Source organism: Cynocephalus volans, chromosome 2 (assembly GCF_027409185.1).
Source record: "Cynocephalus volans isolate mCynVol1 chromosome 2, mCynVol1.pri, whole genome shotgun sequence".
NCBI lineage: Eukaryota > Metazoa > Chordata > Mammalia > Dermoptera > Cynocephalidae > Cynocephalus > Cynocephalus volans.
Genome location: NC_084461.1, coordinates 33,627,282 through 33,653,304, shown reverse-complemented (window position 1 = coordinate 33,653,304; position 26,023 = coordinate 33,627,282). Strand labels below are relative to the sequence as shown.

Below are 26,023 nucleotides of genomic sequence, written 5' to 3'. Positions count from 1 at the left end.
ATTAATACAATTCAAAGAAAAATTAATAACCCTTTATGCTGGATAAATCTTTCTGTTTTTTATTGTCTTTTATGTTAAACTTTCTACAAAAGAACGTGTAAACGGTTAAGTAGAGAATCTCTATCTACAAAATGTTTTCGCTTATAAGTATTACATTACTTGGTGTACATTTAATAGACTGACATATATAAGCACATAAAAATCATTTTACGTAATACGCTGCGAAATACGTTGACTCCTCCTCCGCCTCACCCCTGAAGTGCCTCCTCCTCTATCCTCCCCATCACTTTCATCATCTTCTGTCTCTGCTGCTGTATTGTTTTTAGGGCTGCCTCCTCCAAGCAGCGAGGTAATTGCTTTGTTCCGAGCATTTGTGCTAGCTGACACCTCCCCTTCTTCCTCTTCTTCATCAGGGTCCAGATGTTCCATGAGAAGTTTGAACTACAAAAACCAGATGTTAATTCAGAGTTTTAAGTAAACATTTTAAGTCAGATTCCTAAATGTTTTCTATGGCAGTAGTTTGGTATGGGTGAAGCAGGCTTTAGCTACTACCCAAGTTAGGGGTTGGTAAACATTTTCTGTGAAGGGCCAAATAGTAAATATTTTTGGTTTTGCAGGCCATATGGTCTCTGTTGCAACTACAAGTGAAAGCAGCTACAGACAATACAAAAATGAATGGACATTTGTGGCTGTTTTAATAAAACTTTATTTTATTTACAGAAACAGGCAATGGGCTGAATCTGGCCCATAAACCATGGTTTGCTGGGCTTTGGTCCAAATCATCAAACTATCAGGTGATAATAATTACCGATAGAAATCTTTTAGTTTCCTGCCCTCTTCCTGCCCTCTGCTCTCTGTCAAGATAAGAGGATGAAAAGGATAGTAAAGAATTTTAAAGGAGAACTAAAATACTTTTTTCAATTTATAGGGTTTGCAAAGTCTATGAATAATATGAAAACCATTGCACAGATTTCCTTCTTGGCCAAAAAACGAAAACAAAAACAAAAACAACCCCACCCCCCCCATTTTTTATGTTCAGCTACTTGCCTTATGTAGATTAAAATATAAAACTTTATTTAGGATATGCCCCTAAAGACATTTCTAAAACTTAAGAAAAAATTTTTTATTGTGGTAAAATATACATAAACATAAAAATTACTATTTTAACCATTTTAAGTGTATGATTCATTGGCATTAAGTATATTTATAATGTTGTACAACCGTCGCCACTCTCCGTTTCCAGAGCTTTTTTTATCATTCCAAAAGCAAACTCTGCATTCATTAAACTCTCCATTCGCCCCTCCCGACAGCCCCTTGTAACCTCTATTCTTTTTTCTCTCTATGAATCTGCCTATTCTTAAAGACATTTTATACACACCCACTCACCTACTTGTTAAATGGGTATGCTCGTATATACAAAAGATATACAAATATGTATACATGTATTACTTGTGTAAGAATACATAAAAAATAATAAAATTGGTTATCAGAAAGGAGAGGAACAGAACGGCCAAACAGGGTAAGAGGATGACTAGTTTTACCTTTTATGAACTATAAACCACGTAACTCATAGAATTAAAAATAATGCAAGCATAAACAGTTTCCTATTATCTTTCATTTTTGCTAAAATAAAATGATCAGTGGGCTGTCATTTCCTAAGAAAAAAAATAATTATGATGCTGTGGGTGCAATGGGAAAGGCAACTTAAAGTAATTAAGAAATCTTGATAGCTCATGAAGTTTACGTTCAATGTAAAGGAATAGCTATTTCCCCTCCAAAAATATACTTGTCAAAAATGTCATTATGAGAAGAAAATATTTTTGGTTTTACTACTCACATCTAGATACTGTTTTACTATACTCCTCTTCACTTCTTCAGTGATTTTGGAATTAGCCATATCACTCCGCAGGAAGTCCAGTGTTTGTTTGGGATGAAAATGAACTCCTGTTTTTCGGTTTATCGCTTTATCATATACTTTTGCAGATTCAGATGGAGAGTATTTCTGAATTTTACTGTTTTGGGAAAATAAAATTAAAAACTTTTAAAAAATTTCAGGTTCTTATATTTAAATTGATTCTAGTTGAATTATATTTACTAATAATTAAACTTTTTGTCACACATATTTCAACTAATGAACTTAGACACGAAAGAAATATGATTTTTAAAAGGGAAGTAAAGACAGTAAGGCAAAGATTAAATAGAATAATATTCTCTTGTTTCCATAAGTAATTGTCTCCAATAGAGGCATCAAAATGACAGGGAAGGAAAAAAGATACTTGGATCTACAGAAGCAACACAATTGCAGAAATCCAATTACAGGTAAGAAGCTTTAATAAAATTTGTTTCTCATGTCTATTTTGTAACACCCTGATAATGACTGAAGGGCAGCTTCAATACAATTACTCAATACCACCTAACTAATTTACCTCCTCCTACTTTTCGCCCCTTACCTATTCATTCTATACACAGCAGCCAGAATGATTGTTCATAAACCTGTTTCAGATTATTAGCAACCCTGTTTATCTTTCCAACTCCTTAGCATTGCCCCAAGACTTTAGAAGGTTTTACATGATTTTGAATTAGTTGCCAACATTCAACATCAAGACATTTCTCATAAAAATTTGAATTTCTACCATCTCTTGAAAAAGTGGACGCTCTAGCCACATTATGTGCACCTTCTCCTGTGGCAACAAGCTGATGGAAACCTGAGAAATGTCCATTTAAATGACATTAAATGAGACCTTTACATAAAACAAACTATTTCCAGTTGGTCACTGACTAGGTCCACTTTACTAATTTTATCATCTGTCCCTTAACATTTGACTTTGTGATTCCTAATGTAAGGTTTCTACAAATGTGAAAAATGATCAAAATTCCATGGGCATAGGCAGAAAAGGGAAACCTTTAGCAACTAGTAGTGGGTAAAATTACAGGGCATTCACAATAATCAATACTTTTTTTCCTATCTCTTACTTTAGAGAATACTTTACAGACTATTTGGTTTCTGTTAGAGCTCAGCCTAGCTGGTCTACACCTGTTCTTATTTCATAACTCTTTAAGAACTTAAATTTGTAATTTATTTTAAGATTAGCCTTATTCTCTAATAAGGCCTTTTTAAGGATATCAACAAAATAAGTCCTTTAATTTGTAATGCATTATTACCAAATGAAGGAATGTTTTTCCTCCTTTCAATTACAGAATAAATTATGGTATATTATACAGCAGAATACGATATAGCAGCAAAAAGAAACAAACTCTTTTTTAAAAAAGGAGCATTTCTGGGCCGGCCCATGGCTCACTCGGGAGAGTGTGGTGCTGATAACACCAAGGCCATGGGTTCGGATCCCTATATAGTGATGGCTGGTTGGCTCACTTGGGAGAGCGTGGTGCTGACAACACCAAGTCAAGGGTTAAGACCCCCTTACTGGCCATCTTTTAAGAAAAAAAAAAAAAGAAAAAGCATTTCTAATATTAAGGTAAGTATGCTATTTCTTTATTATTTGAATGGAGCAAAATTTTTTTCTCTTCACATGTTAACTTACCTGTCAGAAAATCCACAGAGATTCTTCAAATGTTGTTTTAACATCAAAAGTAATAAAATACCCTGGGAGACATTTGCAAATTCAATTAAAGGAGCTGAATTTTCTGGCAAACATTTCATCACTGAATTTATATCACCTTCTGAATCTGAATCTGAATCTGAATCTACACGTTTCCGTGACTTCCGAGGCCTGGAAACTTCTTCTTCACTCTCACTTGACTCATTTTCTTTACTAGGTGATGATTTTCTCTCTTTCTTTTTGTCCTTTACCATAGACTGAAAGAAAGAGGAAATTACTCTGCTTGAAAAACAATAAAAACAAAATACCACTAACAAATATAAGTATGCTCCACTAAACAGCTGCAAAAAGCTTCCTTAAATTAATATTTTATAAGCCTCTTGATTTTCTATAAACGATTGGAGATGTAATCTTTGGGAGAATAATTAGTTTCCAAGACTAAATAAATTCATATATAACACCACCTCCCCCCACCCACAACTATTCCCTCCAAAAAACCCTTCCGAAATATTCAAAGGGAAACAATTTTCTTATAAGAACAGTAATGAAATATAAGTTAGTTATAAAAGTATCAGTCTGGTATATAGGTAAGCCATTATAGAGGAAAAGCAGTAATTATAATTTAACTGAGAATACAGTAGGCTTGAATATCCCATTTCTATCAAGAACTTTTCAGCAATATGCAACTTTCCCTGAATACCTAAATCCTGTTTCATTGTGCTTTATGAAAATATTAGCTTTTAGAAGAAAACCAGGTCAACTGGACTTAAAGAGGAGGGGAAGCAGATACCAAATTACAGAAGGAATTATTCAAAATGTAACTGTTATTCAAAATGTAACTAAGAAATAAAACAGAAGAAACATATTTACAAGTATATCCACAACAGTAAGTGAAATAAAATAAGAGAATATGGTCAAAGTTCCTGGGAAATCATTAACTTCTCAAACTTTAAGGTGCATATTAATACCCTAAAGATTTTGTTAAAAATGCAGACTCTTATTTCAGCAGGTCTGGGGTGGGGCCTGAGGTTCTGCAGCTCTAACAAGTGTTCAAGTGAGGCCTGTGCTGCTGGTCTATGGTCCACACTTCAAAATAGCATTCCAGCCCTTAGATATCTAAATAATTTCCCTATTTATGTGTTTGGCAAGGCTGAGCTTTGAGCACTACAATTTTGTAAAATGAGATCTATTTGTATTACATGAAAACATTCCACTCAATTTATAAAGAATTTACTGTTTACTATGTGCCTAGTGCCACACCAAGTACTTTTACAATTAAATCAATTACATTTTCTCCTAAAAATCGTGACAAAAAAGACATAAGGTTTAAAACAAGATATTTAGTAAAGATTTTGGGCACACAATATGCCAATTCCATTTTGATGCTGTTGTTGAGGGATAAGGAGATCAATGGTGTTATATACTCTCTGGTTCCTTGTAAGTAAGCTATCTATAAATTTTCATTTGTACTGTTGTGACCTATGACTCTGCAAGATTTAGAGAATAGCAAGTTGCTTTAAAATGGGGTTTAAATGGATATATGAATGAAGACAAAACACTTAAGGTCAGTGCTTTAAGTGAGAGATATAAAGAAGTGGGATGGTTTTTATCATCAAACAATCCATATATGTATAAAAGTCCATCTAAAAGATCTAGAAATGGAATGGTTTTAGATCTTTCTGAGTAGAACTGAAATGGCAACCCACTTCCTCTCCCAATTCAAGTACTGCCCAGATTTCTTTAATAGAAAGATGTTATATACCTGTGAAAAGAATAAAAAGAATAATGAGAAACAAAACAGTGAAAATAGCATGCCTACACTTTGACAGATGCATTAAGAATAGTAATGTGTGTAACTTACCTCCTTGAATGACTGCAGTAGGTTACTACCAGAAACTGACAGTGTAATGTCTATATGATGCATTATAAACAACGGCTCTTCCTGTGTCTGGTATGGAAAACAGGCTAGATTGTCTGCTATATACAAGAGCATAGTCACTTCTGTTTTCTGTAAATTTTAAAAAAAGGTACACGTTTAGCGAATAATCTAGAAACTCATCCAAAAAGCTTTTTTAGAAAAAATATTACAGGGCACTTTCACCTCAGATAATGTTACAGAGAAACATGGGGAGGGGGAGAAAAGGCCAGAAGAGGGAGAGGGTGAAGGAGAGGGAAACAGAGTGTAAGAAAAAGGAAGGAGGGGAACGGATATGGATACTATAAAATAATCTTATACCCATTTTAGGAGATTTTACAATGACTTACACCACACTACATCAAGAGGGGAGAGGTGAAATTTTTTAGTGCACCCAAGCAAAATTCTTTGAAGTTTTCTTATAGAGTTTATGAGATCTTTATGATAAATCCATACCACATCAGAAAGTATACATAAGAGTTCATAATTATTTGTCATTGTGCTTCTAAGAGTTTAACCCATATGGAGATCAGTTACACACAGTTACTATTCCACCCTCAAAAATAAGTAGTAATCATAGTACTAACACGTGGGGTTAAAAAAACCCCCAAATTCACGTACTCTTAAAATATTTGTCAGTTTCCTCTGTATATGTAATTTAGAATGCCAGAATTGTTTTGACAGTGCTACCAGTTTCACACTATAATAACTCTGAGATGGGCAAAATTTAAAGAGAAAAATTATAGTTACTACTAGTTATCTGCTTTAAAAAGAAGTAACTTAGACTTTCAGCATTTCATGATCATACAGAGTATAAACAGAAAGGCATGTTAATATTCAAATTCCTTTTAAACATTTAAGCTAAAAGAAAAAGAAAAACAAAAACTAGCAACCAAAAAAACACTCTCTCCTACCATATACCCTCCTCTCACCATCTAAATGACATAAAACCCAAAAGCAACAGTAGCAACAACAAAAATCCCATAGGACAGATGGAATAAACTTGCTGTTAATATTCATCAGAGACTCTCACCCTATTTTTTATTTTAAAATAAGTATCACCATCTACATGCTACAGTTGAGGAAATGCAGACAGAGCCCTACCTCATCTATTAGATTTAACATTATAATTTATATATATTTTTTCGCCTTAAACTGAATAAACCTTTCATTTTCTCTGAAAAAACATTTTCGAAACTCTGAAATTCTTCAACTTTGGTCATACAGGTCCGATATTGCTCCCCACTTTCAAAATCAAACTTCTTGAAAGAACAGTCTAGACTGCTCCTCCCCTATGTTTTCTCCACTACTCTTTAGTTAAAATCTACTTTTGTCCCTCACTGCTTAACTGTTTCTGTCCATCAAGTTCACCAAACATCCCACCCTATTTTTTTTACTTCTTATTCCCCTTGACTTCTCAACAGCATCTGACCCTTTCCTTCCTGGAACCTTCTTCTTCCTCAGTTTTCTCTTCCTAGCTCTTTGACCTTCCATGTGCTTCTCAGGCCAACTCTTTCCAAACTGCCTTTAGCAACAGTCTCACTATTCTGTCTGGTGCTCAAGAGAAAAATATTCCATTTACCTTTTGATTATTATTCTCACGCAGTCATAATTTATTCCTTCCTCACAACATTCCTTCTCTCTTTTCGGACTATGCAATCTTTTTTTCCCTAGTGTCATCATACTAGATTAATCCCTTATTACCTCCAGTGTGAATATAATGCTAAAAAATTCATATTCCTAAAATAATCTTCAGCACCACTTGTTTTCATCATTTTATCCAAACATTTTCAAAGGTTTTCCACTATCTACAGGATACTCTATGTACTATGTATGCTTCACTATGACCTTTCCGCTCCAGTCGCACATTCTTATCTTTGTATTTTATTCATGTTTTTACCCCTGCCTGGAATATCTTCCTCCCTTGCTTTATACAGTAGATCCATCTCATCTAATCTCCCTAGGCCTTCAGTGATTTGTTCCTCCTCTGACATTCTTTGTTGGAGGTAGTCAGAAGAAAGCACTGCATTATGAGAGCTGGATTTCCAGCTTCGCATTTCAAATGCTGAGATGACAAAACATCCAGTTGATGACAGACAGCAGGCAGTGAAAACACACAGGAATAAAGCTCAGGAGAGAGACAAAAACTGGAGCAATGTCATCATACAAGCTACCGGGCAGTCAGGACATGTTAAGCTTAGTCATTATTTATTTTCTTTATTTTGTGTCTTAACTCCACAACTGGAAGTAGAATGCTCTGAGGGCAAGAGCACCACATCATATGATTTTGCACTCTTAGCACAGTATCCTACACGCAATGAAAGCTTAATATTGATGATATGATGATGATGATGGTGATAAATTATATTTGAGGCATTTCTGAAATAGATGTAATATTTACTTGCTAGATCATATCTAAAATTTTCACGTAGTACTTAAAAAGAAGAGGTCTAGTAAGGTATCTACACTCAGATAATTATAATTTTGCTTTATTGTGCAAATCTGGGGTCAAGATAACAAGTGATTAAAATTAAAAAAAATTTCTTTTGTTCTTTTTAAAGCTGCCATATGGAAGTTCTATGTAAGACTCATTTGTAAGCTCTGTGTTGGCAGATACCACATCCTGTTTTTACTATTTTATCCTCTTAACCTCTTAGCACAATGGATGGCACACAGCAGATGCTGAATAAATATTTGTATAAAATGAATGAATAAATTAAAAGGTAAACTTAAAGAACAGAACTGTTTCCTTGGCTTATGGTCCTGGCCAGTGCAACTTGTGCAATAGCTAGCAGTGTCAAACTATAATTACATTAAAATGTAACTTGACTTCATTAAGGAAGTCAAGTTGAACAAGAGATTCTCAGTGGCCAAAAACCTAGAAGAATTATTCTCTAATAATATTTGAGTCCTACAGCAATGAGAGAAATTCATCTTATTTATTTATTTAGATAATCTAGTCCCAAAGTGATAGTTTAGTAGCTTATTTAAAGATATGCTTACAGTAAATTTTAACAAAGTTTATAAGATACTCAGTACAGAGGCACAATTATACTTTATTCCTCTTTATATTTATTCTCATACAAAATTTCTCTTTTGACTGTATATCTTATAAGTTAGAAGATAAAGGAAACAATATAGTCACTGTCACTTACTAAAATGGTAATATTTTAAAAATGGTGACTACTTTAGCCATAAAATTTCTAGAACATTTATTTTCTTAAAATAATAAGTTTGTATGCTTACTGCTGTATCATCAAAGAGGTTGAGTAAAGAAATAAGAAAGGCTCGTCTGTGCTGGCGGTTTCCGCGGATCATGGAGTAAAGGTGTGAACACAAAGCGCTAGAAGACTCATCTTGTCTGAAACCCCTTACAGGATCTTTTAGGCATGTGTTGATTGCCTGTTGTACCTGATACGACATCTTCATACCAGCCACTGCTTTCATCTGAAATCAATAAAAGCCTCATTTTTGTCAGGGAAATCAAAAGAGTAAAATTAAAAATATATTTTGAGCATTACATTCTAAGGCTAACTTCATTACTTGTTTTTCTTATTTAAAATAATAAAATCATGGAATTCAGATTCTGTGCTGGAAGGAACACTAGAGATCATCTATTGCAATCCCCTCATTTTACAGAAGAAAAACTTGAGGCACAGAAGAGTCACTGCTTCCAAGATCACATAGTAGAATCTAGAACCCATGCGTCCTAATTTTTAGTCCAGTATGCTTGTTGGACTGTCACCTCTAGCCCAATCTGGGAGTAAATTTTAAACCAGAATAAATACCCTGAGGGACAAGCTTAGTTGCATGTATGGAAGTTAAGTACTAAACAAAACATTTTACTGTAATTATGAATGTTGGCAGGACATTTACCGAAGAAACGGTTTACTGAAGAAAGGTGTGTAAATTTAGGTTATACAATTTAAAAATACATACATGAATGAATCCAGCATATTTTTTATCTATTTCCACAAGCTGCTGATCAGCCTTGTTGCGCATAGCAGGTTCTGGGTCTGTGCCCATAGCAATTAAATATGGCACACACTGGAAATAAAAATAAAGAATTTATAAGATATCACAGGAGTAAAAACTCTACATGTATTTTGACATGTCATAACTTGTGCATCTGGGATATATGAGGGTACTTCAAAAAGTGTGTGGAAAAATTATAATTACCCGACTGTAGATACTTTATTAGACCTCTTCTTTTTGAGTACTACATTAAACTAATGGAAAGATTCATATTATCTTTTAATTCTATTTTTCCACAAATTTTTTGAAGTACCCTTACATGAATTTAGCTTTATAGGCCATCCTATAAAGACTGTGTTTTAGTGTTCTTTTAGAACTAATAAATCTTTCTTTAGATTTAGCTTAAAGCAAGAAAGCACTCAAGCATTAGCAAAAATCATGACATGATGAAATCTGAACAATTTCAGTATAAACTTAAGGCTCTTTAAACATAAAGTATTCTCACACTAAGAATATCTATTTAATATTATGATATTCAAGCTTGACTGAATTTGCTATGTAATGATAATTTAGGGTAAAAAGTAATTTGTTTTCCATACTCAAAGCTAGGAAATACTTTTTTTTCACAAAATTGATTTCAGATGTGGCTTCACAGATCAGATAGTTGGTAACAGCCATATGTATCGAACTTCTAAAGTCAAGAAATACCACTACCATGTTAATTAAATCTGAATCAGATAACACTGAGAAGGCCAGAAAAATAACAACAAATACACAACTTTAAAACACAGACATGGCACTAAATGAAAGAGGTGATCGTGGATTAAAATCTTAGATCAGGAAACAAAAAGATCTATATAAAACATCATCGGCTTAACTAGCAAAAATGAAAATGAACTATATATTAGATAATACTGTATCAAAGTTAAATTTCCTCAATTCGATGATTATATTATAGTTTTGTAAGAGAATGTCCTTGTTCTTTAAAAAATATATGTTGAAGTGTTTAGAGGTAAAAAAAAAATCATAATATTTGAAACTTACTATCAAAATGATTTAGAAAAAGTAGAAAGTAGATGTTTAAAGAGAGAGAAAGCAAATGTGGCAAAATGTTAACCCATGGTGAATATAGGTGAAGCGTATAAAGGATTTCATTGTATCATGCTTGCAATTTGTTAGTGTGAAATTTTAAAAAAAAGTTTAAAAAAGCAGATATAATAATAAGAAGCACCCAGCGAAGAGTCCTAAGTGTTTCAAAAAGGTGAGAGTCTCAATATGCTGTACATTATAAGTGATCTTGATGATGATAACCCTGAGGAACAGGCTAAATGTAGTGGGCCCTCTGTATATCCATGGGTTCCACATCTATAGATTTAATTAATGGTGGATCGAAAATATTCAGGGAAAAAAAAACATGTGTCTGTACTAACAGGTACAGACTTTTCTCCCTTGTCATTATTATTCCCTAAACAATACAGTATAACAACTATTTATATAGCACTTACATTGTACTAGATATTATAAGTAATCTAGAGATGATTTAAAGTATACAGGAGGATATGTGTAGGTTATAAGCAAATACTATGCCATTTTATGTAAGGGACTTGAGCATCCAGTAGATTTTGGTATTCAAGGGAGGTTCTGGAAACCATCCCCCAAGGATACTGAGAGACTGCATTCATTAACATGATTTGTTTCAGGACACAGGGAAGAACTCAGTATGTTTAAGTATGGCCTATTTTAGAAAAAGTTCCATGAAAAACAGACTTTGGTTATTTAATAAATTCACTTTTGTAGCCTATGGCATGCTGCTGACCATCAGATGGTGTACACTACTACATCATATTGGCTGCCAATCCTCAGCAATACTAAATGTCTTGACTACGTCATTTTGTCCTCATATCAATGCTTTGGGATGCTGGGTAGTTGATATTACTTCCAATTTAAAGATGAAGAAACTGGGCTCAGATTATATAATTTATTTTTCTGTGGACTAAAACTATCCTATTGAACAGCTTATACTTTTATACCCAGTTAACTTTCTTGACATTATATATTGTTGACTCTTAGGGATAAGAGTAAATATCAATTAAAACAAATCTATCATTCCTACTTAGGAATGACTCAAATACATGTTCTACCAGTATTAATTGGAAGTTTTTTAAAATATAGAATCAACATTACCCGAATATATGGGTATTTTGCAGTAATGACAATCTAAGAGATTATCTAAGACCACTTAGATTCTTAAGAGTTTTAGGTCATAGAAGATTAAAGATTAGGAAGAATAAAGAACTACTTATTCTCTAATCACAATGTCATCAGATGACAACTAATCTGGCTCTTTTAGTAAGTGCTGCTGCTATAAAACATGCTTACCTGAACTGGATGAATAAGACCTTGGTTTAGAGTCAATGCAATGACATTTAGGGCAAAGTGGCGAACACTTGACTGGGTGTGAAAAAACGCCTCAAGCACCTGTTTGAGGTAAAGCTGCATGATGGAACTACTCATCCCTGAGGAAACATCACCCATTTCTTTTAAGTCCTCCTGTTTTGCAACTTTCTTCCCTATAAAGCCAAACAAAGAGTAAACATACATTAAGAGCATATTATCCTACATTTACTAAATACTCCAAACTCAGGCCACAACTAAAATCACAAAAAGTTGTAGTTAGTGTTCTAGCTCAATGCTTTATGATCTTTTTTTTTTTCATCTGTGTCAGAAGCCCCTTTGAGAAACTGGTGAGAACTATAATCCTTTCCCTCCCTCAAAATGTTAATGTTTACACACATATAAAATTTTACAACTATTTTAAGGAGTTTAAGAATACTCTAAACCTAGCTATGGACCTTAGCACAAGGACTCCTATTTAACTGAATAAAAGATAAGGAAATGTACATATCTGGATTAAAAAAAAAAATGAGTCACAGAATATCATAACTGTAGCTGCACTGTGAAATTTAAAAATATATTTTTACTTACAGTCTCTATCTGCCTGCTGCATACGTGTATCCTCTTCTTGTAGGTAGGTCTGGAGGTTTTTTAACACTTGTATTTTTAAATTTACTGAAGAGTTCTTATCAGATAAAATATTATTATACAGATTCTTTACTTCTTGCTCGAACATTAGACTTGGATGCTGAATAAAGGCAAATCCTGAGGAGGAAAAAAAAAATCTTTGTATATTCATATTAAAATTAAATATAACTTTTAATAAAAATGTTAATAAGTTATATAAAGAGCTCCTTATTTCAAAAAATTAAAACTTAAAATGACTGGAAGAATATGCTGGTGGCCTTACCTAGAGAAGTATTAGAGCAGGTACTTCTTTCCCCATGAATTAAAAACAAGAAATTGCATTTCAAAGGAGAATTTCACACAAGAGGAAACCTTGAGGAGGGAGCAGGGCCTAGAGGCTAGGGGAGTGGATTAGGAGTCAGGAGTCTTGGGTTCTATTCCTGGCTCCACCACTGACTTGTAGTGTGACCTTGGGTGAGTCACATAATCTCTCTGTGCCTCAATTCTCCATCTGTAAAATGGGGACAATAATATTTACCACCCACCTACCTCAAAGGGATGTTTTCAGGATTAAGAAGTAATGTCTACAAACATTTTTCAGATCCCTAGCATAAGGTACTGTATTGACATTATTTTTAAAAAATATTGAAATATATCCTTTTGATGAAACAGTATAATTCTCAAACTAGAGCTAAAATTATCCTTTTTTTCTCATAAGGCTACAATGTTGAATTCTATAACTACTGGTGAGTAACTGGCAAAATAATATTATTAACTATGTTTATTTGTATATAATGCTAATTTATTTGAGAAAAAACGAAAACTTTTGATGATAGCAAGTATTTTTTTTTTTTTTTTTAAATGTAACTTTTCAATGGAGAAATATTTCATTTTTTATTTATTTATTTTGTCGTTTTTTCGTGACCGGCACTCAGCCAGTGAGTGCACCGGTCAGTCCTATATAGGATCCGAACCCGCGGCGGGAGCGTCGCCGCGCTGCCAGCGCAGCGCTCTACCAAGTGCGCCACGGGCTCGGCCCCTAGCAAGTGTTATTGATGATAAACAACAAACTAAACTCAAAGCATAGAGTGATCAAGATAACTAGCCCAAGGTCACACAGGATAACTATGGCCCAGGCATGATATTTTTTATTAACTCGTCTAGAGGCACTATTTTCTGGATAATGCTGCTTCTTAATATGAAATTAAAAATCTATTTGTTCTCTTAATTAGCTCTAACACTACTAGTTTTGCCACTCCATATAACTTACATCCAGATGGAATATTTAAAGGTACATATTGGGTTAAAGATAACATTGCACCAATATAACTCCTTAGTAAATGATGTCTAAATTTTTACTCTATGTGCTATAGTAAAAAGGGGATGCTGAAAGGGGTGGAGGAAGAATAAGGTAGTAAGATTTAAATTTATTTACAGATATTACAAACGAGATTTAATGAGGGTTGGTAACTCAGAACCTTTTATTACTCATTTTTGTTCAAAAGACTGTAAAACAAAGGACTACCCATACATATTAATCAAATTATAAGCCTTATTAATGCTACCAAAATAAAATTTCCCAATAAATTTTTCACCTTACCAGGTAGCTTTACATGTATTTGCACAAAGCAAACAAAACAAAAACCAAAAACCCTGGACAGTCTATTCTTGTATTTCTTTTAAGTGCATTTGATTCAGGTACTTTAATGCTATCCTCCTCCTATTTCCCCATATTTTAATTCCTTTCTAAATAAGCCATATAGACCTAACTGCCTGCAAAACATGTTCTTATTATACTGATGTTTCTAGAAAAGCAATATAGAACAGATATACATCTAAACTGTTCCTTTTGGGTTGTTACGATTTGCTTCTATATAAATAAAGTCTGTGTACACTGCTCACTGTTTTAACTTGAAGTGGCAGATACAAATAATGACAAAGCTTTGCAATGAAAACAGAATAATTAAAAAATATGCAAACAGCACAAAATTCTTCTATCTTTTTTTTTTATCAAAGTGCTTTAATGAATGTGTTCTTAAGACACCCTATGAAGTAGGGGTAGGAGATAGTATTGTTATCTCTATTTTACTAATGAAGAAACTGATGAACAGAGAAATTAAGTGACTTGCTCAAGACCACCCAGGAAGTCACAGGCTAAGGCAAGAATGGAACCCAGATGTTTCAACCTCCAGTCCTACATTCTACACACCAGATACTACTGCCAATAGAAACATATTTAAATAAATCAACAATTTGGACTTCCAATATTTAAAAATTTGCTTCACCTCTCAAGCAACTAAAAACTATAAAGAAACTTAGATTTAACTTACCTAGACCAATGATGGCTTTTGTTTGTACTTCTTCATCTGAATGTTTTGTAAAATACATCAACAGTTCAAGTACTTTATCCTTTATGTTAACCTAAGGGGGTAAAAACCAAACTTAAGTATTCAAGAAGAGTAATTTAAATCTATTTTCAACTAAAAAGGAAAAAACAAAAACAAAACTAAAATTCTCCACATATGGAGAATTTCCATATGTGAACTACTAAAAAATAAACTACCAATCAGTCTGTAAGGAAGAAGCCTGTACCAGAATTTAAATTGATACATTACTTTCTTCACTGAGAGAGGGAAAAAACAAAAAAACCCAGCTGTTGATCTAAACAGTGCGTCTAGTATAATAAAGCTTATACAACTTGCGGCGGAAACTTCCTAATCTCGTCACAGACCAGTAACAAACAGTTAGTTCATGGATCAGCAGCCAGTCCGAGGACCACACTTTGAGTAACACTGTTTTCAGAATTCTAAACCAGACTACTCTAATGCTGCCTTCGTCCTGGGTCATTACAGTCATTCTTAGCTCATAGGGCCACACACTTATATGTTTTAGGGCACACTAAGTAACATTATGATCTTTACCTTACTGTTGCCTTTAAAATCTTCCAGATCAAAATCAAAATGCCGACATAGTGCTCCAACAGTGAAAAGGGATCTAAGAAGTGCTGGTTTGTTTGTTAGAAGTGAAGTGTTGTTTGGGTCCTCTTGGTGCTGACTTTTTAATTTTGAAATGGCACCTAATAAAAATAAGTAATATTTATAATAAACCCTTTATCCTTGATTTACTAGGTTCAAATAATTACTACTAATGAATTTACAATGTTTTACTAATGGCTCTGAGAATTAAACATGTCTAAAATTATGAGGGTACTCCTTAGAACCTAAAAGAATTAATGTAAGAAAAATATTAAAATTTTACTTTACATAGTGGGTGGAAATTTTACCAACCTTTACTTATGAGGGGATAAATTCCTGCAGTATTCATAGTGTGTTCTTAAGAGAATACAAAAGACACTAGAAAATATTGCTTCTTAGACCATGGAGGACAATCATATCTCTTATGATTCTCTTCAATTTTAACCTTTTATCAATGTGTTTAAAAATGAGTTGGACACACTTTAGGACCTAGCAGAATAATTTTAAAGCCAAGGCATTGAACTTACCATAGTATCTATTGAAACAGGCCCACACAAATTTAAAATTTTGTGTCACTTTATTTACAACAGCCCCAAGGCAACTCACACAATGTTGCACTACCTAAAAAAGATATAGAAAATATTACCATTTAGATAAAAGTTAAAGATAAAGGCAAAAATATGCTATTTTAAAAATTTACCATTTTTACAAATATTTGCTTTAAAAATATAACGAAATATATTGGAACTGACATCTGACACGTAATATTTTACGAATTATATGCAAATTATATACCAATCAATAAAGAGATGGTAATCTGAATGCTTACAGTCATGCCATATTTGATGATAAGCTTCATTAGATCTTCTTCAATAGTGGCAAGGAAAGTTTCACTTGGATGCTCCATCAGTGGTACAACTAGCTCGAGGATTTTGGCCACATTGCAGATAACCATGAAATCATTTTGTGTCTATAAGAATAAAATTAATGCTTTATGAATATCCAAAATCTGAAAAGAAACTCTAAACAGCTTTATGTATTTGGGGATAGGGGTAGGGTTATTATTTATATAAGGTTTCAGTTAAAAAAAAAAAGTATATTAGAAAAGAGCTTTTTAAAAAAGTTACGTGAAGAAGAGCATCACAGTATATCAGGAATCTAGATTCTGGCTCTGCCCCAAACTTATCATGTGACCTTGGGCTCACTTTATCACAATGTTAATGTTGTTGTTGTTTTTTTTTCTAAAATGCAATACAACTCAATTCTAAACAAAGGTATTTAAATATTAAAAGAGTATTTTCAAAGACTGTTACCAGTTTTTAAGATTAGTATTTTTCATATTGGGGTATCTTAACCTAGTAGTCCTCATGGCGGGTGTATGTGTGTGTGGGGGGGGCAGTATCCCCCCAGCAGTATTTGGCAATGTTTGGAGACATTTTGGGTTATCACAATGGGAGCTGAAAGGGATACTACTGGCATCTAGTGGACACAAGCCAGGATGCTGCTAAACATACTACAATGCATAGAACAGTCCCTGACCACAAAGATTAAACCAGCCCTAACTGTCAATAGTGCTGCGGATGAGAAATCCTATGTTAAACTTTATGACAGAGAAAAATGTAGAACCCTAGAAGTAGGCATAAGGCATTTTTATTTTAAATTTAAACATATTTTTCTTTGATTTAAAAAACTAAGCATGTTTTTAAAAAATTAGTAGCGGTTGGCCAGTTAGCTCAGTTGGTTATAGTGTCCCCTTGTAACACCAAGGTCAAAGGTTTGGATCCCTGTGCTGGCCAGCCAAAACATGAAAACAATAAAAAATAAATAAAAATAAAAAATAAGAGCATTAAAAAACAAATGGAAAAGTACTAAAGGATTTACAACAAGTCTTTTCCCATCTGTCCTCCAGCCACTCAGTTTCTCTCCCCAAAAGCAACCAAAGTTTCTAGTTTGTTTTATGTAGAGCAAGGCATTCAGTGTACGTTTTTAATCTAGCAAAGCTACCATTCTTCATTCTTGGCAATGGATGACTGACACTCATTTTGGCCTTTTTGAACGTACTATCTCACTGGTTAAAAACTTTCCTACTGCACATTCACCCTTCCTTTCAGGATCCCCACAGGATTAAAACAAAAAAAGATGAGATGAATACTACTTATTTCTAAGTAACATAGAAATCCTATTGTTTCCTGACATCTCCAACCCCAACCCCTTTAAGCAATAGCAGATGAGTTAAAGTGGGTGTAGGGATAGAAGAATTTTTATTGGGTAAGATAATTCATTTGAGGACCATTGCTAACATTTTACTTTTTAGAAATATATAGTGGCATGTTTTGAAACTTCACTAAACACAATGGCTTGGAAAATCAAGTAAAAGAAATACCTTAAATTCTAGAAGAAATTTTATAGAAAGATGGAAATCATAAAGAAAAAAAGAGTAGCAGAATTAAATGCTAGAAAGATATATTTGAAATGAATATAATGTATGATGGTTTAGTATCCAAAATATTTAAATTATTGAAAGTGCTTTTAAAACCTGGGGAAAAAAAGGCCCAGAATTCAGAGGTAAAAATCGGTAAATAATATGAAAATGATATGAATAGTCAATTCATAGAGAAGCAAGTCCAACTGGCCAATATCATGAAAAGATGCTCAACTTTCTTAAAAGTCAGAGAAGGAAACAAAAAGCAACAATGAATTATTGCTTTACATCAGTTACACTGGCAAAGAGTACAAAAATAACGATACTGATTGTCATATACAGCTTTCCAAAAAGGCTATAAAACATGTCCACTAACAATCTGCAATGATTTATTCAAAACAAAACCAAAAAAGCCATTCTCTCAACCCAGCAAGTCCACTCTTCAGAATCTGTCCCAAGGAAATAAAAGTCCAGTACTTAAGGTACATGAATAGGAATGCTTACTAAGGACCTGTTTGTAGTGTGATCAATAGAAACAAGGAAAGTACCTGCCAAATACGGAGTGATTAAATAAAAAAATAGGACATCCATAAAATGGATAATATATAGTCATTTAAAAGAATGAATTAGATATACTGTATACTAGGTGATGTGAGAATAGTAAATATGCCTAAGAAATAATGTATACAACATGAACCGATTTTTAAAAAATCTGGTCAACCATTTATATATGTTTATGTGTCCACATTTATAGATGCATGGACAAAGTATGTAAGGATACTCCAGGTTGACTGCCCTGAAAGGAGGAAGAATAAAGATGGGGACAGAATACAAAAACAAAAACATTAAAAAGAGTGTCTATCATGTAGGAGATGGTTTTAGTCATATAAAACTTTATATTTGTGTATATACATACATAAAAAACTCACAAGGTGCTTAAAAAGTGATCTTCCTTTCAAAAAATACTGGCTCAGGGCCGAGCCCGTAGCGCACTTGGTAGAGTGCTGTGCTGGGAGCGCGGCAACGCTCCCGCTGCGGGTTCGGATCCTATATAGGAATGGCCAGTGCACTCACTGGCTGAGTGCTGGTCACGAAAAAGACGAAAAAAAAAAAAAAAAAAAAAAATACTGGCTCAAAACCACAAGGACTATTTATACAGGTTACATTATAGTACAGACTCTACAGGCAGACAGATGTGGGGAAGAATTCTAGCTTTGGGACTAATTAACTATGTGATATTGGGCAAATTATTTGTATTCTCTAAGCTCTAGTTTCCTTATCTGTAAAACTGAGATAATAATAGTACCTACTTCAGAAAGTAAATGAGATAACATGCATGTAAAATTCTTCACAGTGCCTGATACTGTGCTCTATAAATATTAGCTATTATTATTGGCCACAGATTACATATTAACAAACTTATTTCTAGACCTAATACACGACCTAAAGATAGAATTAGTGTCTCAGACAGAACTGAGGCCACCAGAGGTGGGAAAGGGGAGAGGGAAGGCGGGTTAGCAAGCAATTGGTACAGGACCCCCAAAAATGATTACAACGAATAATGTTGAATACACTAATTTTCGTGATTTGAGTACCACATATTGCACATAGGTACTGATATTCAACACTGTACTCCATAGATATGCACAGCCAATTATGTTTCAATAAAAAAAAAAAAGAATTAGTGTCTCAGAAGTAATATATGTTGTTTTTACATATTTATCCTCTATTACTCTCTTCAGTTCTTAGAATTTTTTCAAGAAATCCTGAGGTTTTCACCGAGAACTTGTAATTTAGATCACCAAAAAAAAAAAAAAAAAAAAAAAAAAACTAACTAGAGCAGCAAAAAGAAAAAAAAGTTAATAAAATCTCCTTAAAAACAGTGGAGAAATTAAAGTAGACACAAAAAGATGGAAAGACATTCCATCCTCTTAGATTGTAAGAATCAAGAAAATGTCCATACCTTCCAAAGCAATCTACAGATTCAGTGCAATCTCCATCAAAATATCAATGACATTCTTCACAGAAATAGAAAAAACAATCCAAACATTCATATGGAACAACAAAAGACCCCAAATTGCCAAAGCAATCCTGAGCCAAAAAAAAAAAAATAGAGCCAGAGCATAATACTACCTGACTTCAAATTATACTACAAAGCTATAGTAACCAAACAGCACAGCACTAGCATAAAATAGACACTTGGACCAGTGAAACAGAACAGAGAACCCAGAGATCAACCCACAGACTTTTACAGTCAATTCATACTTGACAAAGGCAACAAAAACACTGGCGAAAAGACTGCCTCTTCAATAAGTAGTGCTGGGAAAATTGGATATCCACATGCAGAAGAATGAAACTAGACCTGCACCTCTCACCATATACCAAAATCAACTCAAAATGGATTAAAGACTTAAGTATAAGACCTGAAACTGTAAAACTACTAAGGGAAAATATATGGGAAACACTTCAGGAACTAGGAATGGGTACAGGCTTCATGAACAGGAGCATAAGCACAAGCAACAAAAGAAAAAATAAACAATTGGGACTATATCAAACTAAAAAGCTTATGCACAACAAAGGAAACAATCAACACAGTGAAACGATAACCTACAGTGGGAGAAAATATTTGCAAGCTACACATCCAGCAAGGGATTAATATCCAGAATACTCAAACAATTACATAGTAAAAAACAAATAACTCAATTAAAAAATGGACAGGCAAAGGAGCCGAATAGACATTTTTCTTTTTCTTTTTTTTTTTTTAGCAAGTAAAGGGATTTGTTTTTTGTTTTCTTTTTTGGTGGCTGGTCACAGGGATTGAACCCTGGACCTTGGTGTTATCAGCACCACGCTCTAACCAACTGAACTAACTGGCCAGCTTTGAATAGACATTTTTCTAAGGAAGACATACAAATGGCCAATAGACACTTAAAAAAATGCTCAACGTCACTAATCATCAGGGAAATACAAATTAAAACCACATTGAGATATCACCTCACCCCAGTTGAGACTGGCTATAATCAAAAAGATGGAGAACAACAAATGCTGGCAAGGATATGGAGAGAAGGAAACACTCCTACACTGTTGGTGGGACTGTAAATTAGTACAACCACTATGTCTTTTTCGTGACCGGCACTCAGCCAGTGAGCGCACCGGCCATTCCTATATAGGATCCGAACCTGCGGCGGGAGTGTCGCTGCGCTCCCAGCGCCGCACTCTCCCGAGTGCGCCACGGTCTCGGCCCTTAGTACAACCACTATGGAAAACACTATGGAGGTTTCTCAAACAACTACAGATAGATCTACCATATGATGCAGCAATCCCCCTTCTAGGTATATACCCAAAGGAATGGAAATCATCATGTCAAAGAGATACCTGCACTCCACGTTCACTGCAACTCTATTTACAATAGCAGAGATATGGAACCAACTTAAATGTCCATTGACGGATGACTAGATAAGGAAAACCTGGTATATATAAATCATGGAATACTACTCTGCCATAAAAAGAATGAAATTCTGCCATTCATGCAACATGGATGAGCTTGGAGAAAACTATGTTGAGTGAAATAAGCCAGGCACAGAGGAGAAAATACCATATGTCCTCACACTTGAGTGGGAACTAAGAGAGAAAGAAGGAAGGAGAGAAAGACCACAGTGGTGTGTTGGACTTGGAGAGGGAGAGAGCACACCTAGGGTTGTGGAGTGGCGTGGGGAGGGGAGAGGGAAGTCAGGGATTAATTGGGTGGGAGACATGGGGAATAATCACAATTTGTGGTTATGTGCACGCTGATAGTATTGGTCTGAACATCACACCTTGGGCACAAGTGATGATGGCCAACTTTGTACCCCATGAATATCCATAACCAATAAAACAAACAAAAAAACCCCACTGGAAACATAGTATATGAAAAACCATTTACATCTGTAAGTTTTTATAGTATTTTAAAATTTAGCATTTTTAACAAACCACTTAAGTCACCATGCTATCTTATGTATTTTTTAAATCTCACTTTGTTTGCTGGATTATTTTATTTAAGCAATGTTTTATTTAATTGTCACATTTTTTTTCAGGAAAACAAAGTATATGTTAATATTAACTTAAAATAACAAGCTAACATCTCTGATATGATACTAGATTTTACATATGCAATATACTGATTGCTTATGAAAATAAAAGTATATTCATAATATAATATATAATAAATGACAAATGAAAAGCAAATTTAGAATCCATGAGATAGTAAATTTCTCAAAGACAAGAACTCTGCTTCATTCACTTTTGAGCTGTTAACAACAGCTACAACGCTTACTAAGTATTACTGAAGGTTTGGCTTAAGGAACTTAAAGAGAAATGGAGCCTGAACCTTATTTATAATACATCAGAAAGTTGATGTTTGTAGATAACTTGGTACAAATATTAGAATATATATTTGAGTAAAGGACACAGGTGATCTGTTGGTGAGAGTGCAGTTGACACATGTGAATTCTAAATTTAAAATACTACATGTTTTGTGTTAAGACAGAAAAATAAGACAGCTTTATACTTACACTACATTTAGTGGTAAGGTATGGTTGCATAGTCATGGCATGTTTAACCATGAGCTGGGGTCTTATTTTGCTGAACAAGAACAAAGTGGTTATGCAAGCTACCAATCTTCCAGAATTCACACCTTTATTGTCAGAGTCTGGAAAAACAAACAGAGAAATAAGACACTAAAATATGACAAGACGGTGGAAATTATACAGAATATTTAAATGACTCAATATTATTCCCTAAATAGATTTAGTATAGGCCTCAATGTAATGGATTAGCATTTCTTATGATAGTAGACTTTCTGCATCTCTTTTTTTTTTCTTTGTTATAGAAACGACATATACCGAAGATAAAGAGTAAAGAGGCCATGCTATAGAAGGCCAATTTTAAAACAGGAATAGGACTGACATTAAAAAGTAGAATGAAAGTTACGAAGTTTAGGGATGGGCTTCTGGGAATAAATATGTACTGGTTATATCTATAAATAGATGAACGTGAATATGGGAAAGAAAGTTAGAAAAGGAGGACAGAAACAGTTTACCTGAGGTGATACTGGGTTTAAGGGTACTGGGAAAAAAGATGTTGCTGTGGTAGAAGAATGTTAAAAAACAGGAGGGACAAATTGAGAAACTGGGCCAATGCTATACTAAAAAACAAAATGCTGGTCAGGTGTGAGGAAAATGTTGCTAGTTAGGACACTGGTTCTTAGGAAACTAATTTTTAGAGGGGACTAGCAACTTTTTTAACATTAAGGAACACCAGTATCACCCTTAAAATCTACAATAGGGAAAAATAGGAGAAACAGAATAAGGAGATAAAAAGAAAAAAGATGCACACATGGAAACTGGAAAAAAAAAATTGCATTAAAAAAATTAAAAATTAAAAATTAAAGAAAAAAACTGCACATTAAAAAAATCAACAATTTCCTTAGATGCCATAAATGGCTATTGGCCCCCAATTCTAGAGAATTCTGGAGTCAGTTAAACAGGCTGATTGTGGTTTCTCGTTAACATTAGAAGATGGGAAGTAATGTTAATTTTTATGCTTTAAGCAGTTGGGTATCTTCTATAACTTTTATATATTTTTATCTATATTGATCAAAAATTTCAGATTTGTGACCGCTAAATAAAGTGATACATAATATAAAATAGTAAGTACTTAAAAACTTGTGAATTTAAAAAATTTTAACAAATTTCTAGCTCAAGATTAAGCAAACTTTGCATAACAATTATAAATAATACTAGAAATGTAATACAAATCTTTTAAAAACATATTTATAATAGTTAAAATAATTCCGTTTTCAGAAAAAATTTTATATGATTTAAAAGATATCAAACAGTTTGTGATGAGTGTCATTAGCTAAAGACATATTAATTATTCCCTGGACTTACTTTTATTCCTATTCAATAGGACATCTAAAATTATATGCTATTGAAAAATATGTGGAAGAAAAAAGGCCTATCCTTTTATTACACTGCTCTAGATAATCTTAATCAACCTGAACAACATACTCTATGATGCAGCAGCAAACAGATATCTATATAGCAAAAATCAAATTTGATTTAAAAGTGAAGTAATTATTAGGCAAGCAGAGCCAGAGACAAAAATGAGAAACATGCCCAAAGTATTTTAAAATATGTTATAAAATCAACTTAAGGACCAATATATAAAATGTCTTACCAGCTAGAGATTCCTCATATTTAAGAATGTGCTCAACTAGGTTATCAACAAGTTGAGTACAAGCTTTCTTCACAGGTTTATATGAGGAATCCTCTTCAGACTTCAACAACTATATGTGTATATATATATAAAAAAAAAAAATCCCAGTATAATTATTCATCGGCAATAACATAAATGTGTCCATAAGTAATATGCTTTTCAATTTGTCATCAACAATTTAAAACCAAAAGTGCAAATTAATAAAAACAAAAATATATGATACATGTTTAAATATCTTATAAACCCCAAATTTACAAATACTTACAAACGATTTTAGTATGAACCATCTAAGTTATTTTGTGTAGGACCTGAGGTAGGCTCTGAGACATAAAAGAAAGGTGACCTTCCTTTTCTTCCTTGCTCCAACCAAAACCAAACACTACCACTCAATACTAGTTGAATTATTTTAAAGAATTAATAATTGTAACTGCATCTGAATCACACTTTAAAATTTGCAATTATAAAACAAGGGTAGATTTCCTCTGTGGTATCCTTTGCCAGGTCATTAATAAACATGCTAGAAAAATGTTATGAATAATAAGATGAGGAAAAGATCAGCCTAACTATAGCGAAAAAGTGAAACTAATCCAATCTTTCATAATCATAGGTCAATGGAAAAGTCATTTAAAGTATATGTTTTGCTAATAAAAATTTGCTAATATAATTATGGAGATATTAAAAAAATCAAAATGTGTATTTGATTTCTGTGAAGAGTTCCGTGCTGTCAAATATAACTTTCTGCAGTAATGGAAATGTTGTGTATCTGTGTTGTCCAATATGGTTGCCATGAGTCACATGCAGATATTAAGTACTTGTAATGTGGTTACTGTGACTGAGGAATTAAAATTAAATAAAATTAAAAATTCAAATTAATTTAATTTATTTTATTTTTTTTAAAGATGACTGGTAAAGGGATCTTAACCCTTAACTCAGTGTTGTCAGCACCACGCTCTCCCAAGTGAGCCAACCGGCCATCCTATATAGGGAACTGAACCTGTGGCCTTGGTGTTATTAGCACCACACTCTCCCAAGTGAGCCACAGGCCGGCCCTTAATTTAAATTTTAAAAAACACATGTGGCTAGTATTGGACTGTACAAGTTTAAACTTTCACTACAAGATGCATGGATGATTAAAACAACTCATCATGACCAGAATAACAACACACAAACATTGCCCTCTTCTCCAATTTAAAGAAATAAATCAAATAAAGCAGACAGCTTCAATTTACTCGGTTTCAACTCTGAACTGCACATTCTTGGCTCACTTTATAACTCACTTCCTTAAGCAGCTACTGACATCACATTTTAGCCTGGTCTTTTTTCAGAAGAGTAGACACCATCCCTTCATCCCTTTTTTTTCTTTTCCTCTCCAATACTTCAAGCACACACAAAAGAATTAATCATAAATTTTGGTTCATGACACACTATAACCACTGTTATGTAACCTTTTAATTTACTTATAAATGATGTACTATGAACCCTATTCAAGAACGGAATATTTCCAATAACGTATCTCCCAACGTACTCTTTCCCTTATCCCATCTTCCTGTTTCACTCTCAAGGTAATCACTATCAGAAATTTTATCATCTTCTTACTTAAAAACAAAGTCTAAGCTGTATACTGTTTATAGTTTTCTTTCATTTTCAACTCTCTAAAAAGGTAGCATACATTATGTAGTCTTCTGGGGCCTGCCTTTTCATTCAATATTATGCTACTAACTATAATCCAGGTTGTTGCATGTAGCTGTGTTTTATTCATTTTCACTGCTGTACAATAGTCCACTGTGTGTCTATACTGCAAAATTCATTTATCCATTTTTCTGCAGATAGGTTAATTTCAGTTTTAGTAGTGATGAGATATAGTAGTGATGAACATCCTTGTATATATCTCATGGCGCAC

The 26,023-nt window shown here is 33.6% G+C and overlaps 1 protein-coding gene across 3 annotated transcripts in view; it reads right to left on the bottom strand.

The window, feature by feature from the left end:
- NIPBL (NIPBL cohesin loading factor) overlaps nucleotides 1–26,023 on the bottom strand; it is a 200,928-nt gene that overhangs the window by 1,378 nt on the left and 173,527 nt on the right. Inside the window, exons 33-46 of one of the 3 annotated variants that reach the window (XM_063087985.1) lie at nucleotides 24,085–24,193; nucleotides 22,419–22,555; nucleotides 16,276–16,416; nucleotides 15,974–16,067; nucleotides 15,393–15,547; nucleotides 14,802–14,892; nucleotides 12,436–12,609; nucleotides 11,830–12,020; nucleotides 9,415–9,522; nucleotides 8,722–8,922; nucleotides 5,422–5,568; nucleotides 3,543–3,817; nucleotides 1,838–2,012; nucleotides 253–441 (exon numbers count right to left, since the gene is read on the bottom strand). In XM_063087985.1, coding sequence (XP_062944055.1) covers nucleotides 253–441; nucleotides 1,838–2,012; nucleotides 3,543–3,817; nucleotides 5,422–5,568; nucleotides 8,722–8,922; nucleotides 9,415–9,522; nucleotides 11,830–12,020; nucleotides 12,436–12,609; nucleotides 14,802–14,892; nucleotides 15,393–15,547; nucleotides 15,974–16,067; nucleotides 16,276–16,416; nucleotides 22,419–22,555; nucleotides 24,085–24,193 — 2,187 coding nt within the window. Of the gene's footprint in view, nucleotides 1–211; nucleotides 442–1,837; nucleotides 2,013–3,542; nucleotides 3,818–5,421; nucleotides 5,569–8,721; nucleotides 8,923–9,414; nucleotides 9,523–11,829; nucleotides 12,021–12,435; nucleotides 12,610–14,801; nucleotides 14,893–15,392; nucleotides 15,548–15,973; nucleotides 16,068–16,275; nucleotides 16,417–22,418; nucleotides 22,556–24,084; nucleotides 24,194–26,023 lie in introns of all 3 variants that reach the window. The other 2 variants (XM_063087987.1, XM_063087986.1) reach the window with 2 other exon arrangements.